Source organism: Eptatretus burgeri, chromosome 12, assembly GCF_056783735.1.
Source record: "Eptatretus burgeri isolate ZD-2024b chromosome 12, Ebu_testis_v1, whole genome shotgun sequence".
In the NCBI taxonomy this organism is placed as follows: domain Eukaryota; kingdom Metazoa; phylum Chordata; class Myxini; order Myxiniformes; family Myxinidae; genus Eptatretus; species Eptatretus burgeri.
Genome location: NC_140972.1, coordinates 45,639,157 through 45,656,223, shown reverse-complemented (window position 1 = coordinate 45,656,223; position 17,067 = coordinate 45,639,157). Strand labels below are relative to the sequence as shown.

At 43.1% G+C, this 17,067-nt stretch overlaps 1 protein-coding gene across 5 annotated transcripts in view; it reads left to right on the top strand.

Moving 5' to 3' along the window:
* LOC147015529 (protein AF-9-like) overlaps window positions 1-17,067 on the top strand; it is a 180,375-nt gene that overhangs the window by 121,410 nt on the left and 41,898 nt on the right. For 3 of the 5 annotated variants that reach the window (XM_085850346.1, XM_085850345.1, XM_085850343.1), the window contains 2 exons: window positions 10,118-10,168; window positions 15,840-15,906. In XM_085850346.1, coding sequence (XP_085706472.1) covers window positions 10,118-10,168; window positions 15,840-15,906 — 118 coding nt within the window. The remainder of the gene's footprint in view (window positions 1-10,117; window positions 10,169-15,839; window positions 15,907-17,067) is intronic. The other 2 variants (XM_085850347.1, XM_085850344.1) reach the window with 1 other exon arrangement.

The following is a 17,067-nucleotide window of genomic DNA, read 5'->3' as shown; positions in this document are numbered from 1 at the left end:
TATATTCATACATTGGATTTGCAAATATATGACCCTTCCTCACAAGCAATGATTTCTTCCTCCCTCACGCAGTACACATCAGTTCCATGATTAGTTTCATGCACTCTTGTTGACTTCAAAACAAATACCTGGACTTTTAACAGGTGTAAAGAAAACCTTTTTGAACTGCTAAAGGCAAGATTTATTCATGTATTTATTTTTGCTGTCAGGAAATGTCCATAAATCTTATTGATGTTGTGAGGTCATGTTTTCTGGGATCCTCCCAAGATCAGTAAGCAATATAGAAATTATCAGCAGAGCAATAGACGTCAACCAATGGCTCGAAGAATGGTGTCGGGAGGAAGGTTTTAAGCCGCTGTCACACCTTGATGATTTCGCCAGCGTATGCTGATTTATGAAAAATTTGTCTAAAACGCTGGCACACGTTGAATACGTTATGGGTACGTTTTGTATACGTTAAAAGCACGCTGAAAAACACTGCCATACGTCGTAGTATGCTGGCTTTAAACGTTGTACTTTTGGGTTGACCTCAAATTTTTGCATGCTTGAAATTTTACGACGTATGCCGGCGTATGACTCACACGTTCCGCTACGCTGGCCATAAGTTGTAGGCACGTTATGCGATCGGTGACACACGTCGACACACGTAACTTGTAAGTTACTCATAAGTCGAAACACGTCGAGGTAATGTTTAGCGTTCCCAAAACTTATTTCTAACCTATGAGTAACGTTTTGTAAGCACGCTACACGAACGTTGTTCACACTTCGCAACACGTTACTTGAAAGTTCCTCATACGTCGAAACATGTCAAAGTAATGTTTAGGGTACCCGTGACTTATTTATAACCTATGAGTAACGTGCTTGGGAATTATTTGTAAAGCATGTCCTACGCACAAATACATATGTAGACGTATTTGACTTCTTCAGGACGACCACAGAACTTACTGAACGCGTTTCTAGCTTACAGATACCGTATAATGGTGTATTGGCAGCGATTAGGGGAATTGGTATATAAAAAGGGGCTTTACAGGAGGAATCCATCTTTTTTTAGACTTCGTGGTGAGTACATGTCCTTGTCATTCCGAGAAATAGAGGAGACGACAATACCTACCTGTCCTCCAACATCAAGTTGACACTGCACCAGTTGCGTGTCAATAGAGCCGGGAGAAGAAGACGTGAACGGAGGAGAAGGAACTGGGTCAGACCATGGATCGGGAGGCGACGCCATTACGGCATATATGACCAGCTCATGGTGGAACTCCGGAACGAGGACCATGCATCCTTCATCAACTTCCTGCGAATGCCCCCAGCGATGTTCGACGAGCTGCTAGCCAGAGTGGGTCCAAGGATAACCAAGCAGTACACCTTCTACAGGGATCCGCTTGAGCCTGGCATGAGGCTGGCACTGAGCCTGCTGCTGTTGGTGCCGTGACTGTAGTGCTGTGGAAGCGATTTAACTCGTTCAATGGAAACAATTTCAATTGCCGAGCACCAGCGTCCAAAAACAATAGGCGAGTGACAGGCATTTATTTAAATCGTTCAGTGAAAATCATTTCAATAGTCGAGTGGAAGCGATTTAACTCGTTCAATGGAAACGATTTCAATTGCCGAGCACCAGCGTCCAAAATCAATAGGCGAGTGACAGCCATTTATTAAAAGTGAAGTTGCAGCCTATGAATAGAAAACCTCACGTAATCGTTGACGATACGCTGCCACGCTATGCCTAAGTTAGACTATCGTTGGGTATAGGTTGTGAACGCCGACAACAGGCTAAGCATTCGTTGGTATAAGTTATCTATAAGACAACAAAACGTTCTGTGCCCGTTACTAATATGTTATGCACACGACCAACACGTTATGAATACGACCAAAACTTTAACAAACAAAAAAACCTCAAAATTTCAGCGTACGCCAACGTTTTACATACATTTTTATACGTTGCCATTGCTGGCTAAAACGTCAAGGTGTGACAGCGCCTTTACATTTAGAAAGCAGTGAGAATCATTGAGGGGACAAAGGGAGTGTTTCCAGAATGATGGCTGTATGTTAAATAGAAAGGGGGCAACAAGGTTTGCAGTGGGAATTGAGGAAGGAATTCAGGCTTTTTTAGGTCAGTCGAGGGTGGGGAAGCTATAAAGGAAGGAACGGATGATGTAATTGGGATGAGTAAGGCCAGGCAGTAAAATAGAATTTCAGGAAGGGAAAAGTTAAATATATTCTATACCAATGGCAGAAGTTTAAATAATAAGATGGAAGAGCTTGAAGCCACAGTAGATAGCGAGGAGTATGATATAGTTGCCGTGAGTGAGACATGGTTTCAGGAGGAGAGTAACTGGAGGACAGGATTAGAAGGCTACAAGATGTATCGGTGTGATGGGAAGGAGAGAATAGGAGGAGTAGCAATCTGGGTAAAGGACAGCATTTTTTCAAGAGAAAGGGGTGATATTAAGGAAGGAATAAATGTTGAGGAATCTGTGTGAGTAGAGATTAGAGATTGTAAAAACAGTAAGATACTGGTAGGATGCTTTTATAGGGCTCTGGGTGGGAAGGAATAGGAGGAAGGAGGAGTTCATGAAGAATTCAAAGGGGCATGTGGTAAGGGAAGAATATTGATTAATGGGGGATTTTAACTTGCCAGGGATAGATTGGGTCGAGAAACAGGGAAAGGGCAGAGCAGATGAGGATTTCCTCGTTTTATTCCAAGATTGCTTTTTAACCCAGTTTGTAGATAAGCCCACGAGGGGGAGTGCAGTGTTAGACCTCCTTTTTTAGTAACGATCCCAATATGGTGGGAGGTGGAGGTTGGGGAGCATTTAGGAGCAAGTGACCATAACATTGTGTGTGCAAAGATTCTTTTGAGGGTTAGAGTTCAGGATAGTAGGGTAAGGCTATTAGATTTCAGGAAGGCAAACTTTGAGGGTATGAGGAGAAAATTGGGTGATGTAGATTGTGAGACTCTAACAACAGGACAATTGGCATCAGAGAAATGGGAAACCTTCAAGGACCAAATGTGTAGAGTGCAGAGTAAGTACATTCCAATGAGGTGTGAAACTAGAAGTAGAAAGAGACCAGGGTGGTTGAGTCGTGAGATAAGGAACGCTATTATGGAGAAGCAAAAGGCATTTATTAGGTTTAAAATAACATGCCTGGAGTTAGATTTATATCACTATCGGAGTAAACAGAGGCAAGTAAAGAGAATTACTCGACAAGCCAAAAGAGAGTATGAGAAAGACATGGCTAAGAATATTAAACATAATAGCAAGGCTTTCTTTAAGTATATCAGGGGAAAAGAACAGGTGAGGACCAGTGTGGGCCCATTGAGGAAGAGCACCGGGAGAGTGGTTCGTGATGAAGATGAGATGGCAGGCTTATTAAACAGGTATTTTTCTTCAACTTTTACACAAGAACAGTCAAGAGAATTGCCAATAGCTGAGAGTATCTATCAAGGAGGTTAGGAAAGGCTTTTACAGAAGATACAGGTTGGAGTGGAGGAAGTAAAGGAACAGCTCGGTAATCTAAGAGAAGATAAGGCTCTGGGTCCAGATAATATTCACCTGGGAGTATTGATGGAGGTGACTGAGCAGGTAAGCGAGATGTTAACGGATATTTTCAATAGCTCACTGGAGTCAGGACAGGTACCGGAGAATTGGAGAGTAGCAAATGTAACAACATTATTTAAGAAAGGATCCAGAGAAGAATTGGGAAACTATAGACCTGTAAGTTTGACTTCTTGTGGGGAAGGTGTTGGAGACATCAATTAAAGACCGGATGAGGAACCATTTAACCAAATACAAACTAATTAAAGGTAGTCAGCATGGGTTTACCAAAGGTAGTTCCTGTTTAACAAATCTTTTAGAGTTCTATGAAGCAGTGTCTGATTGGGTGGATGAGGGAAAGGCAGTGGACGTAGTATATCTAGACCAGTGGTTCCCAAACTTTTTTGTCCATGACCCAAAATTTGAAATCACATTTGCCTCGCAACCCAAATGATACTGGTACCTAGTGTACCTATGATAAAAATTGTCAGAGAAAATGCTTTTGACATGAACCCCCCCCTCAAAAACTGAGATTTTGAGTGGGGGGGGGGGGTTCAAGTTTGGGTCACGACCCTAGGTTTGGGAACCCCTGATCTAGACTTTGAGAAGGCATTTGATAAAGTACCACCTCGGAGGTTGTTAGCCAAAGTGAGGGCTTGTGGAGTGGCTGGTCAGGTAGATAATTGGATTGCAAACTGGCTTATTGATAGGAAGCAAAGAGTGGCTGTGAGTGGGAGGATGCTTGCTTGGAAGATGCAAGTAGTAGGGTACCTCAAGGATCAGTACTCAGACCATTACTATTCATTATTTATATCAACGATTTGGATAATGGGGTAAAGAGTAAGCTTTCCAAATTTACGGATGACACAAAACTTGGAGGTAAGGTGGATAGCAGAGGGGGTGGTGAACAGGTACAAGAGAGTATTGATACTTGTATGGATTGGACAAAAGACTGTCAGATGGAATTTAACCTGAGCAAGTGTAAGGTGTTGGGGATGGGAAAGAACAATGAAAATAGCGATTATAGGATGCAAGGGGAAATTTTGGAGCGTGTCACACAGGAGAAGAATCTGGGGGTGGTCATAGATACGGGAGGTAAGCCAGGAAGCTATAGGTAAAGCAAATAGGGTTTTCGGCTGTATAAGGAGGGGGATCAATTATAAATCAAAAGAGGTGGTGTTAACATTGTATGGGAATTTACTGAGGCCACATCTAGAATATTGTGTGCAGTTTTGGTCACCACAGTTCCAGAAGGACATAGATGCCATAGAGAAGGTTCAGCGTAGGGCTACTAGATTGATTCCGGGCCTAGCTGGACTCAGCTATGAGGAGCGGTTGAAGGAGACGGGGCTTTATTCACTTGAAAGGAGGCTGTTACGAGGAGATATGATAGAGATGTTTAAGATAATGAAAGGTACAGATAAAATAAGTGCAGATGAATTATTCAACAGAGTAGACAGTGACAGAACCAGGAGCCATAGCCTGAGAGTAAAAATGGAGAGTTAAGACGGTAGTTAGGCGGGGGTCTTTCACTCAGAGAGTAGTTAATGCATGGAATGGTCTCCCTGGAAAGGTAGTGGCAGTAGAAAAAGTAGATCACTTTTACTTAGAATTAGATAGGTACCTGGAAGTTATGGAGATAGAGGGGTGTGGGGATTTTGATAAGACTTTTCGGTGGTTTGAGTATTGATGGGTGATTGTGTATGGAGTCCTGTTGGTGGAGGTTTTGTTCAGGGGGGTTGTGTGGTTGATGTGTGTTTTTAACCAGGCCCATGCCCCCTCTCTCTGAGGGGAAGAAAAGATAATAATAATGATAATAATAATAATAATAATAATAAATAAAAAATTACAACAAAAAAAATACAATTTTTTTTTCTTTCATTAATTAAAAACACTTTTTTCTTTGGATCTTGGGTTGGGTAGTGTTCGTGCAGGCATGATGGGCTGAATGGCCTCCACCTGTGTTGGATTTCCTTGTTGTCCTTGTTATGTTAAATATTGTTCCCACCATTTGTGAAGTTTTCAGGAACCAAATTATTTTGTACAGGTTTTCTTCTTTGAGGAGATCAGGCACTCCGTATTACGCAGGACAATCGGCTGGATACTGTGAGCCGTGGATCATGTCATTGGTTTGTTGTTTTCAAATCACCGGGTGTTTACATCACAAGGAAAGCGTCATTGAGTGAAACACCGCAAATGCAATCAGCAACTTCTCTCCCTTCTCTCACTGTCGGTTTCTCACTTGTACTGAAGGTAAAAAGCAGTTATTTTTTTTGCTCGCTTTGTTACACCATTCCTAAAGTACAGGTTTTTTTCAGTTTAGTGGCTAAAAAAACCTGTGATTATGGAAGCTTTTTATCCTTGTCTTGAGTGTTTATTATCTGTCTGACAGGATGGTGCAGGACTAGCGCACTTACCTTTGAGCTGCCATGTCTGAGTTGGATTTCCGACATGACTATAAACCATCGGATTGGTGCTTTGTAGGCAGGACGTTTTGTCACAAAGTGTGTCTTCCATCGGATGGACATTAAGGTCGTTGTCCAGTCTGCTAGCATTAGTTAGTTGACATCAAAGACTGCCGTGAACACACAGTCATGTTAAAAGATTGGCCTTTAAAACCCGACTTGAAATCGTCTTAATGAAGGTGGACGGACAAATACACACTGTGTTTTATATCAGTAGATTCTCTATTGGCAACCGCTCACCAACCTAGCTTCAACAAACCATGCCTTTTAAATTGTTTTAAATTAACTACTTTGGATTTCCCATCTTATTCTTACCTTTAAAATACAAACAGGTTTTTTTTTTTTCTCTTACATTAATACAGGTGTTGCTTTTATCTCTTTGATCATCAAGAGTTCATTACATTGCTAATGGCAACCCAAAAGGACAACCTTCTTGGTGTAGATGAACAGCTGAGATATTGGTGTAAATGATCGACTTTCACGCACTGTCATTTCCCAAAAATGATATAAGAATTCAGCGACAAAGTTTACAAAACCCGGTGCTTCATTTTGCTCGTGTTTCTCGACAAAGATTCATCATTAGGAATTGCCCCGCTGAGTGCGGTGAGAAAGGTGGCACCATTGTTGTGATGTCGCTGGTACCCAGAGTTCCCCCAGAACTGATAGCCCTCCGCATTACCCTCCAATCTCATCCTCCCCCCCCCCCCAACCCCAAGCTCAGTGGCCGTGTTTCTCTCGCCTGACACTCTTGTGTTGTCTAGTGTATTCGTCTGTATATCCATGTGTGTGAGACGTGTATGTGGCAGCTCCACTCTGAGCCTTATATACTGTAAAATAAATAAAATAAATAAAAAACAAAACTGTTGTCTCCCACATTCAAAATGTTTTTTTTTTATCCCTCCACCGACAAAGTTGCCGGAGGCATTATATTTTTGGGTTGTCTGTCTGGCTGTCTGTGTATGCCTACGTCCGTTTATCTGTCCGTCCGTGAGTTCTTTACCGCGATAACTTAACGGTTGAAGGGATCGAAGTCAAACTTGGTACAAGTATGTATGATTATACATATATTAACTGATTAGATTTTGGAGTCAAGAGGCCAAAGGTCAGAGGTCATGTTTGGCAACAATTCTGTTACCGTACTAACTTGTGAACCAGTGATTGGCTTTTGACCAAACCTGATACACAGCATGTATAATGATGTAAAGATGAACTGAGTCGATTTTGGGGTCAAGAGGTCAAAGATCTGAGGTCATGTCATGTAAAACTGATACTTGAGAACAGCTGAAGGGATTGAAATCAAACTTGGTACAAGTATGCATGGTGATGTAATAATTTTGGTGGTCGTAACGTTGAAGAGTGCCGGTCCAGTTTTATTTTTTTTTTGTTTTGTTTTTTAAACAAAATTTGTACTTCATGTTTACAAATTACGATCAGCTACACATGTTTGAATTGCATCAATGAGTTACTGTGGTAAACACCATTCACTTCATAACATTGGAAAATAGAATGAGCTGATTGCCTTTACAGTGGCCGTGGAGGAAAAGCTTGTGCAGCCAGGAATCCATTGAGGGTAAGAGAATAATCTTCGTCAGAATGTGTCCGTCTACCTGCGATCAGCCCCCATTCAGATATGGGGGTGGAAACTAAATTACACACTTAGTTAGGGACTTCCGACGGCTGGTGGGGAGAGTGTTTTGTGCACTCGCCTCTGTGCTGTCTCGCCTGGGTTTGAATCGACCCAGCTATATCCCGCCATCCTCGAGTTGTGCAGGCAGGGCGATTCATAAATATGTGCACCATCCATCAAATGAACGTTGAGCCTGAGGACCCGCTTGCCGGACTATTGATCAATGGTGGAGGTTAAATATCCAACGCTGTCTTTTGCAAAGAGTAGGCGAGTGATTGCCAGCACCTTGAACAAATTTCTGCCACCTTCAGTCAAACGTGAGGCATGGCCAGCTGGTTCGTAAAAGACTGGGCCAAAAAGGTTCCACGGTCGACACCACGAGATGGTGGAAATAATTGGAGCCGTTGAAGAAGTAGTTGTAGTAGTTGGGGGTTGCTGAAATTTTGCACAACAGTTGAGCAGACCTTGCAGATGTTCAACGATGTACAAGATCACTGCGTAGCCACAATATAAAGATGAGAGACATAATGCTCCATTACCCTCACTGCTATTCCTTTATTTTGGTGGTTTGTGTGTGTCTGTGTTGGGGGGGGGGGGGGGGGATCAGGCAATGAGTCATGGGAATTTGAGAAGTCTTGGGCCAAAGTTGCTTGGCCCTTCTTCAGATACAGCAAGAATCACGTGCCATAAGACAAAAGTCAAATCTGCTTTGAAGTTGAAACCATGAAAAGGAAAACATTTATATTTGTTCGTTTAATGCCAATAGCATGAATTTCATTCACTGCGTACATTTTGCTTCATTCGTCATTTTCCACCCTTTTGTAACTGCTTCACAGTGACACACCCTTCCCTTGGTGCATGTTGGACCTTGAAGAAGTTCAGGGAAAATATTGCACATAAATTGTCTCCTTATGGATGTCTTTTCTCATTTTTCAATTCATATTGCACCTGTTGGACCATGCATGGTGGATTAAAGAGAAACAAAGTGTGTGTGTGTGTGTGTGTGTGTGTGTGTGTGTGTGTGTGTGTGTGTGTGTGTGTGTGTGTGTGTGTGTGTGTGTGTGTGTGTGTGTGTGTGTGTGTGTGTGTGTCACATTGGTTGTTACCTCCATATGCGGGTTTCAGAAGGTGAAGTGGAGTCCTCCCAGGTCTCGAAGTATCCACCTTCAGTTCAGTAAGGGGTCACGATTCATGGGCCAAGCTGTGAAGTTTTCTATTTTCAAAGTTTTGTGCCGAGGGCTCTCTTCAGGATCGTTACTGAGCTTCCGACTGTAGTTTGTTTGTAGTGATAATCCCAGAGATGGTGTTTAATATATGTCTGTGAGGTTCTTTGTCATCATTCCTGTCGGTCCACCTCTCACTGGTACAACTTTGGCATTCTTCAGCTTCCAGGATCTTCTCACTTCATTCTTGAGGTCTTGTTGTTTGGTCATTTTCTTGATTTCTGCATCGTTTAGTCCAAAATCACTGCGATTAACACCTCAATAACCAATGCCGCCTTCTCTTTTTTTTTTGTACCAAAGTACTTTCCAGTTGCAACGCCTTGTTTGCCATGTTCACCTTTGATGGGATCATCAGGTCACGCGTTACGTCCTCGTTTTTAATGATCACTTTTAGTTCACGTTTCCATGAGTTTTCTGAAACTGGGATATTAAATATTTTGAAGATGTATCAAGTGAATTACCGTACGTACACTGCTGTAATCATAGTACTTGTACGGGGACTGCATTGTTGTACCAGCCTAATATAAGTGGTGTAATTGTGAGAGAGTCCGCTCTAAGTCTGGGAGATCGGTGGCTCCAACCCCGGCCGAATCGTATTAAAGACTTCAGCAATGGTACGTGCTGCTTCCTTGCTTGACGCTCAGCAATTAAAAATAATTGAGCATGACAAACAACCATAGGTTGGCAACCAATGTACCAGCCCTGGGCCTAATGGCCTCCTCCTGCATTGAAGTTTCTTGTAAGGGAACTATTATCATTATTATTACAGCAGCAAAACGTCACAAGTCCCGAAACAATCAGGTAGGTCTAATGGCATAAGTTAGCAAATATGTATCTATCTGTATGTCTTCTCGTTGATGTCAAAGTCTGAAATCACTTAATACATTCAGTTTAGATGTAGACTGCTTTCTTTGCTTCTGCAACTAAAGTAAAGGGCCTTCAGACATGCAGTGTCCATGATAAACCAGGTAAATGGCTACGAGTACAGTATCTCTACAGAATGAGCACTCGGGGAGTGGATCCCAGTTCCCTGAATGCCTACCACATATGTTTTGGGATCGTCTCACCCTTAGGAAAGACGGACCAACGTAGGAGCAGAGATAATGGCGTTTGGCAGAGCAGCAGGCCACTCGCAGTCGATTCTGGTTCATCGGTGGTTTGTGGACGTAACAGATGATAAGCTGCTGTAGGGTCACTGCAAGGATAAAGAATATGTCCCCCGGTGAACCGAGCTCCCCATCACACGTGTTGATGCTCACTTTGCAGGTAGAAAGGCCGGAGGAAACCAGTGAGCAGGCTTCCAAGCACCCACCATTGGTACGGTGTTTGCTGATGTTTTGAAATGATGTTTGTGAAACGTAAAGTTTTATCCAATGACCTGTGTTTATGGACATTGCTTTAACGTGAGGTCAAATGCAACGTTTGCTTTGTTCATTAGCCGGTAAGAAGAACAATGCTTGCTTGGCCGATGGTTCCAATATTGTTGCCAGTTACTCAGCTCACCACTATTACATGAGTGGTGAGCCGTGTTTGTAAGCAGTTGGAGCAAATCCTACATTTCGCAAAATGCCCAGAAAAACCACATGGTTTGAATGTTTAGAAGATTACCTTCGAGGTTTAGGGTCATCCCATGTTTCCCATCTGCTTTCCTTGTATCCGTATTTTTATTCGCCATTCCGCTTGCCATAGTTCAATTGGAATCCACTGCATCCAAAGTGCTTACTGTTGCAAGTCGAGCATGGCAGCACTTGGGCAACTTTGGCTGAGCCTTTCTGACCATGAATTTGACTGGAAACTTCTTTCGAGTGAGAATGAGCAACCTTTTGCTTTGCCCGGATGTACCTGTGCGGATTTCATCGCGGCATTCGGGCTTAACGTATATTTGTTTGTTTATTTTAGCATGTTGCAAGCTTTGAAGCTTTTAAGACTTTCCATGCATGGCCTTCATGCTTGACGTTTTGCTGCTCGAGCAGACAGTTTTGGATAAGAACTCGCTAGGCTGCTCCATTTAATGCTGGAAAATATCATCTTATGCCAATTGTAATACCTTTCATTGAGCTCAACAAGGGTCTCGCGCACCGCTGCAACCCCTCCGAGTCTGCCGTGAATGGTTTTGATCTTGTGCAGTTTGTTCAGCTTTTTCGCCACCTGCTTTGGCTCGGAAAGGAACTTAGCTTTGGCCGGTAAGAGCAGGGGAGGAAGCCATGAACCGCTTGATTCTTAACCAGCTGAGATTTCGAACTCAAACTTCGTTTTACAGTTTACCTGAACAGAGAAAGGGTGTCTTTAAAACGCTTTCATTGCTTTCTCCCATGAAGTGTTGGATCCACACGTATTGCCAATGGCACGACGACATGTGCTTTTCCTGCTTCTACTTCTTCTTTCGTATGCAGCACATGGATGTGGATGGTATCATTTTCTGGGGGCACAACTGCGCCGCTGATGCAGTGCCCACTTTAGCTTGGGGGCAGGAATTCGGAATTTGTTCAGGTTGCCGGCGATAGCTCGGCTACTCTTCACGAAGGACACCGTGGGAGCTTCAACATCCACCAACTAATACTGGCAGACGGGACGCACAGTTTAACATCAATCCGAGGGACGGCACATACATTGATGGAATCGCCCTTCCCTGTGAAGCACCGCGATGACAGTTTATAGCTGGGCTGAAGTCCGAACCCAGGCGAGACAGCTCAGAAGCGAGTGTGGCTTTTCTGCCGATTTTGAGAGATTAATTACCAGAAAGCAAGCAAAGACAGAGTGACTTTTGGGGGTGTTGCTTTCTGGGGAGCTATTTCTAAGGTGGCATGTTGTAGGCCCCTCTTTAAAGGATCTGTCGTGTGCTGTGGAATGATCACTGAAGTGTAATGGATAATGAGCACATGATATATTGGCCTTAGGATTCCTGCTGAGCGTTGTGTAACACCGACCCTTTGGCTTTTAAATCTCTGTGCAATTGCCTCGATCGGAGTGTAGTTTGTCTTGGCATCTGCCGCATGCTGTGAGAACTCGTCCATGATCACCTGATTATATGGACAAGTGTCTCGCACCGCTTGCTAATCGCATGTTTGCAGCCACACGTGATAAAAGCTTGCCTTCTCCATACCATGCTCAGCGGTATACTCACAGTGTACACATCCATCTACAGACACTTGTTACACACAGGTCGATCCAATTACCCAAAATTGTTCTGCTTGTTAACCCGTCCTCCACACAGCGGGAAGATGGGGTTTTGCAATCACGTGTGTGTGTGTGTGTGTCTGTGTCTGTGTCTGTGTCTGTGTCTGTGTCTGTCCAGGCCAAATGTTTTTTACCATTTGAGCTTTTGTCATCAAATTTTCAATAAACCTTTATTATGAGAACATGGAGAAGACAAATTAATAAATTTTTTTAAGTCAAAGGTCAGTCACATAAAATTGTCAATTTTCATTCAATTGACCTGAAATTTTAAGCATGTTGGGTCACTGAGTTGGTTCACCAATCAAAATCTAGAAAGCGATTGTTTGTTTCTTTTAGGTCAAAGGTCAAGGTCACCTTAAATGGTATAATTTATCTTTTTTTTTCACTGTTTTTGTCATGTTCAGCACACAGAAGAAAAAGAATACGAAGAAGAAGTCTAAAGACAAGATAAAACGGTCCTTTCGGAGAGACATAGTGAGAGTGTGAGATTTATCAGGATTGAAAGACATGTTTCACGTGTTGGACCAGTTTGTGATTTTATCCAGATCTGTAGAGAGTGAAGAAGCTGCTGCTTGCCGGTCTGAGGGATAACAGATGGTACGGCAGAGTGTGGAGTCATGAGCAAAGAGATAAAGAGGATTTTCGAGAGAGCCGGAGAGACCATTGATGGAAACCAGAAAAAGAACAGGGCACAGAACGCTACCTTGAGGAACTCCAGCTTGGACAGGAAGAGGGGATGAGAGAACTCCATTTTGGGTCACACGTTGGCTGCGACAGGAGAGAAAGTCTGCGAGCCATGAGTGGAGATGGCCTTGGATACCATAGGAATAGAGTTTGGTGAGCAGGGCAGGGTGCCAGACCGTGTCAAAAGCACGCAACATGTCCAGGGAGATAGACTCTGCTTTCATGTCTGGCATTGATGATATCCATCCTTTGTTGGGAGAGCAGAAGCAGCATATCCAGGGTAGAGGGACCTGGTCTGAAACCTAATTGATGATCAGAAATCAAGCCATTGGAGAAGAGGAAGGATTTAATGTCTGAAGCAATGATGGATTCCATAACCTTGCTGATGATTGGGAGAAGGCTGATTGGTCTGTAGTTGCAGGGATATTTTGCACCTTTTTATGCAGGTAATGTTTGCTGATTTACAGGCAGATGGCAGATGACCTTGAGCAAATGAGAGGGTGAATGGAACAGAGAGAGGGTGAGCAAGAGCAGAGGAGCAGGTTTTTAGGACACGTGGGATGATGCCGTCTGGACCAGTTGCAGAATCTGAGTCGAGGCTTGACAGCAAGCTCTCCACTTTGTTAGAAGAAAAGGACACAGAGTCCAGGGACAGTTGGGTGCGACTGGCTGATGTGGGTGCAGAAAGCGATGGGTTTCGGACACAAGATTTTGATGCAAACACAGAGTTTAGGCATTCAGCCTTTTCATGTGTGTTGTCAGCAGTGTGGCCATTTGAGTTAAGGGAGGGGATGGAGGAGGAACATACACCAGAAACAGATTTGATTAGATGCCACCAGGATTTGGAGGAGGGAGAGAGGTTTGAAAGTTTAGACAAGTATAGAAAGATGTTGTTTTCTGGCTCTCCTGAGGGTAGACACACACTTGTTCCGAGCTTTATGGAAGGAACTGAGATTGCCCTCAGTTGGGTTTGCTTTCCATGAAGCAAAGGCAAGTTGTTTCAGGACAACTGCCTCGCCACAAGCTTCAGTGAACCAAGGGCGGGAGGAAGGGTTGGACAGCTGAAGACGAGAGGGGATAAATCTGTGCATGAGGGAGAGCAAGTTTCTTTGAAAGAATTCTCAGGACAAGGTGATGTTGAAGAAAGTGGCGATGGGAGACCAGTCTATAAGTTTGAGGGCTGCTTGGAGACCCTGCCAGTCGGCTTGAGTGAAATACCAGACTCGACGGCGGTGAGGGGGTTCTCTGATAACAGCCAGAGAGATGTCCACTTTGACAAGGACGTGGTCAGAAGAACCGATTGGAGCGGAGGAAGAACAGCAGATATTTTCAGGGAAATTTGTCAAAACCAGATCAAAAAGAGATGGAGTATCATTGGTTGAGATCTGGGTTGGGAAGTTGACCGATTGAGTCAGTCCCAATGAGTCGCAGAAGTCTTTTACTGAAGTGCCATGGCAGGTGAGAGAGGTACCCACACCCAGCCAACTGGCATGATGACAATTGAAGTCACCACATATGAGGAAGAGAGAGTTTGGATGAGAAGATAGAAGTTGGTCCATGTTTTTGGATAGTGAGGTGTAAATGGAGTCATCACTGTTTGGTGGACGGTACAGTACACGTATAAACACGAGGTGGGAGTGGAGGGGAAGCCATAGCAAGAGGTATTCTTGGGTGTGTGGGGCCTTAAGGGCAGTGCATGGAGAGTGAGGAATAGTCTTTGATGAAGAAAGCAACTCCTCCACCAGGACGAGGCTCAGGTTTGTCATACCGGAGGAGGGAGTAACCAGGGAGGATGGAGTAGTTCTCATTGTGTTCCATTGTTATGTTGTTATCAATTCACACCTGTTTTTTTTTCAACTACGTTCTATATACATCGACTGTGCTCGTTGTTTGGTGGAACTTCATTTCTTTGAGAAACCATTTCTGAATTGGCATTTGTTGCCAAGCAGTTAATTGTCCCAAAAAATGTAAAAATGTTTACATTTTTCTGGGGTTAGTCTCTAAAAACAAAAACAAACTGTTTCTGATGGTGTGGGGGACGGAGAAGGCTCTTGAACATCCCGTTTTCTTTAATTTCCATGTGTAAGCTCATTGCTGCTTTTTATCGCTCGTGCTGCTTCATGCTAATTTTTTAACTTATCCAATGACAAGGACCCCAAATTTTCCTAACCAACAGCGGAGACGAGGCCCTCGCCGGGTCAAAAGTGTTTATTTTCATTTTGGTTTTTACTTTGAAAGCCGTTGCCATGTTATTGGTGTTCTGATGCATTTTTCTATTTTCTATTTGTCACAATGGACTTTTTAGTGGATGGTGTTTCCTGGAGTTTGTTTCCAGGCTATTTATTTATTACTTACTCAAGTGTGGAAAATATTTGGGTGGTCTCTCTCACACCCCCACACCCCAACGCCTTCCCCATACATCCGTGTCCTCCATCCATGTCGTTTATATTTTCCCACACTGCAACTCTTGTCGCCTCTCAAACTTCTTCCCTTCTCTCCCCACTGCTCCCACACTGGTCAACAGGCTTTCATCTCTCCTACCATCCTTCTTTACCTTACTATTCCCATTTTAACTCTTATTTTACCCCTCCTTCTTCACCCCCTCAACCTGTCGGTGCATCTGTAACAAATGCATGGCCGCTTGTATTATTTTCAGCTTTTTTTAAAATCGCTGTTTTATCATCGGTTCTCTTATTTTTTTGTCACCCCACAAACCTTTAGAAAGTCTCTCCTCCTCTATCCCATTTATTGGTACAAATCTAGTTTGGTGAACCTTGGCAGAATGATAATTGAAACATTTTTGGCAAGACCTTCTTACATATTGAAAAACTCTCATGTAGGAGTACAGGAGCAACTTCAGAGTCACTTGAATTAACCTGATTTGGTTTAAGATGGATGCTGAGCTATTTTGATTCAGGTAGCTAATATGGTCCAATCATTATGCATGTATGTATGATAATGATTTGTCCTGTTCTCTCTATTTTGTTTATAACTGTAAATTAATATCGCGTTATTGTAGATAACTGATTTGTTTGTGAAGGTGTGCATGCTGTCTAGTTAATCGTACTTAGGTGGAGAACAGCACAATGATGGCATTGTTTATTTTGTCTGCCCTCTTCATGCAAAGTCGGAGCAAACAAGTCCCTCAAGTTCCAGCAGCAGCAGCTTTACTTCCACGAAACCAAGAGGACATGGTGAGTCCTGAACTGCCTCTTTGCCCCTCTTCTGTCCTCAAGCGCTTTCTGTCCTTCCTTCCTTTCCTTCCTCGTATTAGTGTTAAATAAAGAATAAAAGTAAATGACGCCTTTGTCGGCTCACCCAAGCCACATCGGTGATCTTTCGTGATCACAAGAAAGGGAAGCGGTGGTTGCCATTTCCTCGGTGGTCTCTCCTTTAAGATGTTGGGACATGTCGTGCTGGATATTTGATGACGATGTGAAACAGGAGTAAGATCACACTTGTGTGTCGTATACACAGCATTGTGAAACACGTCCAACGTCCCTCCATGTTTCACATCCATCTCCCGCATGGAAGCATTTCCGGATCGCCACAAAATTATGCAATTTCATACATGTAAAGGACAATCCAGGTAATGTTACGTTGGTCAACTCAAACTTAGCACGTCGCTTTGAGGAAGGAAATGGTAATGTCATTATTAAATACAATCATGTGGCACGTTTGCTCTTATTGCCTTTTCTATACACAAGTGGAAGTCTACAATAGATATATAAACGATGGGTGGTGAAAGGTAAACATACTGAGAACAAACAGACATGGGAAAAGTAACACATGAACAAGATTAGTGAGCATACAGAACACTGCATTTATGTGTGAGGGACAATGTGAATGAAAATACAAAAGATTGCCTTGGATTTGTGGTGATTGATCTTCACCACCGTGATTGTGGTGGTGGATAAACAGCAACATTACACAAAGACAGGGAAGTGATTGGAAATCCCAGTGGAATGGGAATACTGGAGATGAACAGATTGCTTGGGTTTGTGTTTGATAGGTGATGTGCTTCAGAGTTCCGTTTTTTTTGTGACAATCCCAGTTTGATTGAAAAGTGGGAAGGAGTTTATTTGGTCTCAGCCCGGGTTTCTTCAGTCCTATAAACGCCACCAACATTTCCTAATGCACTTCAATTTTGTGTGAACTTATGCTATTAGAAGTGATTAAACAATCATGGTAGTATAGTGTTGCGAATTTGGAAATTGATCACACTCATCATTCAGGTCCTTTCGCTCAGTTATCTCGGAAAGTACATGTTCAATAGATGGCTCGCCTTCCATTGTTTAATGGGTAAATCTATGTAAATGTGCTGTGATTCATTTTAATAGTTAGGGTTCGATCAG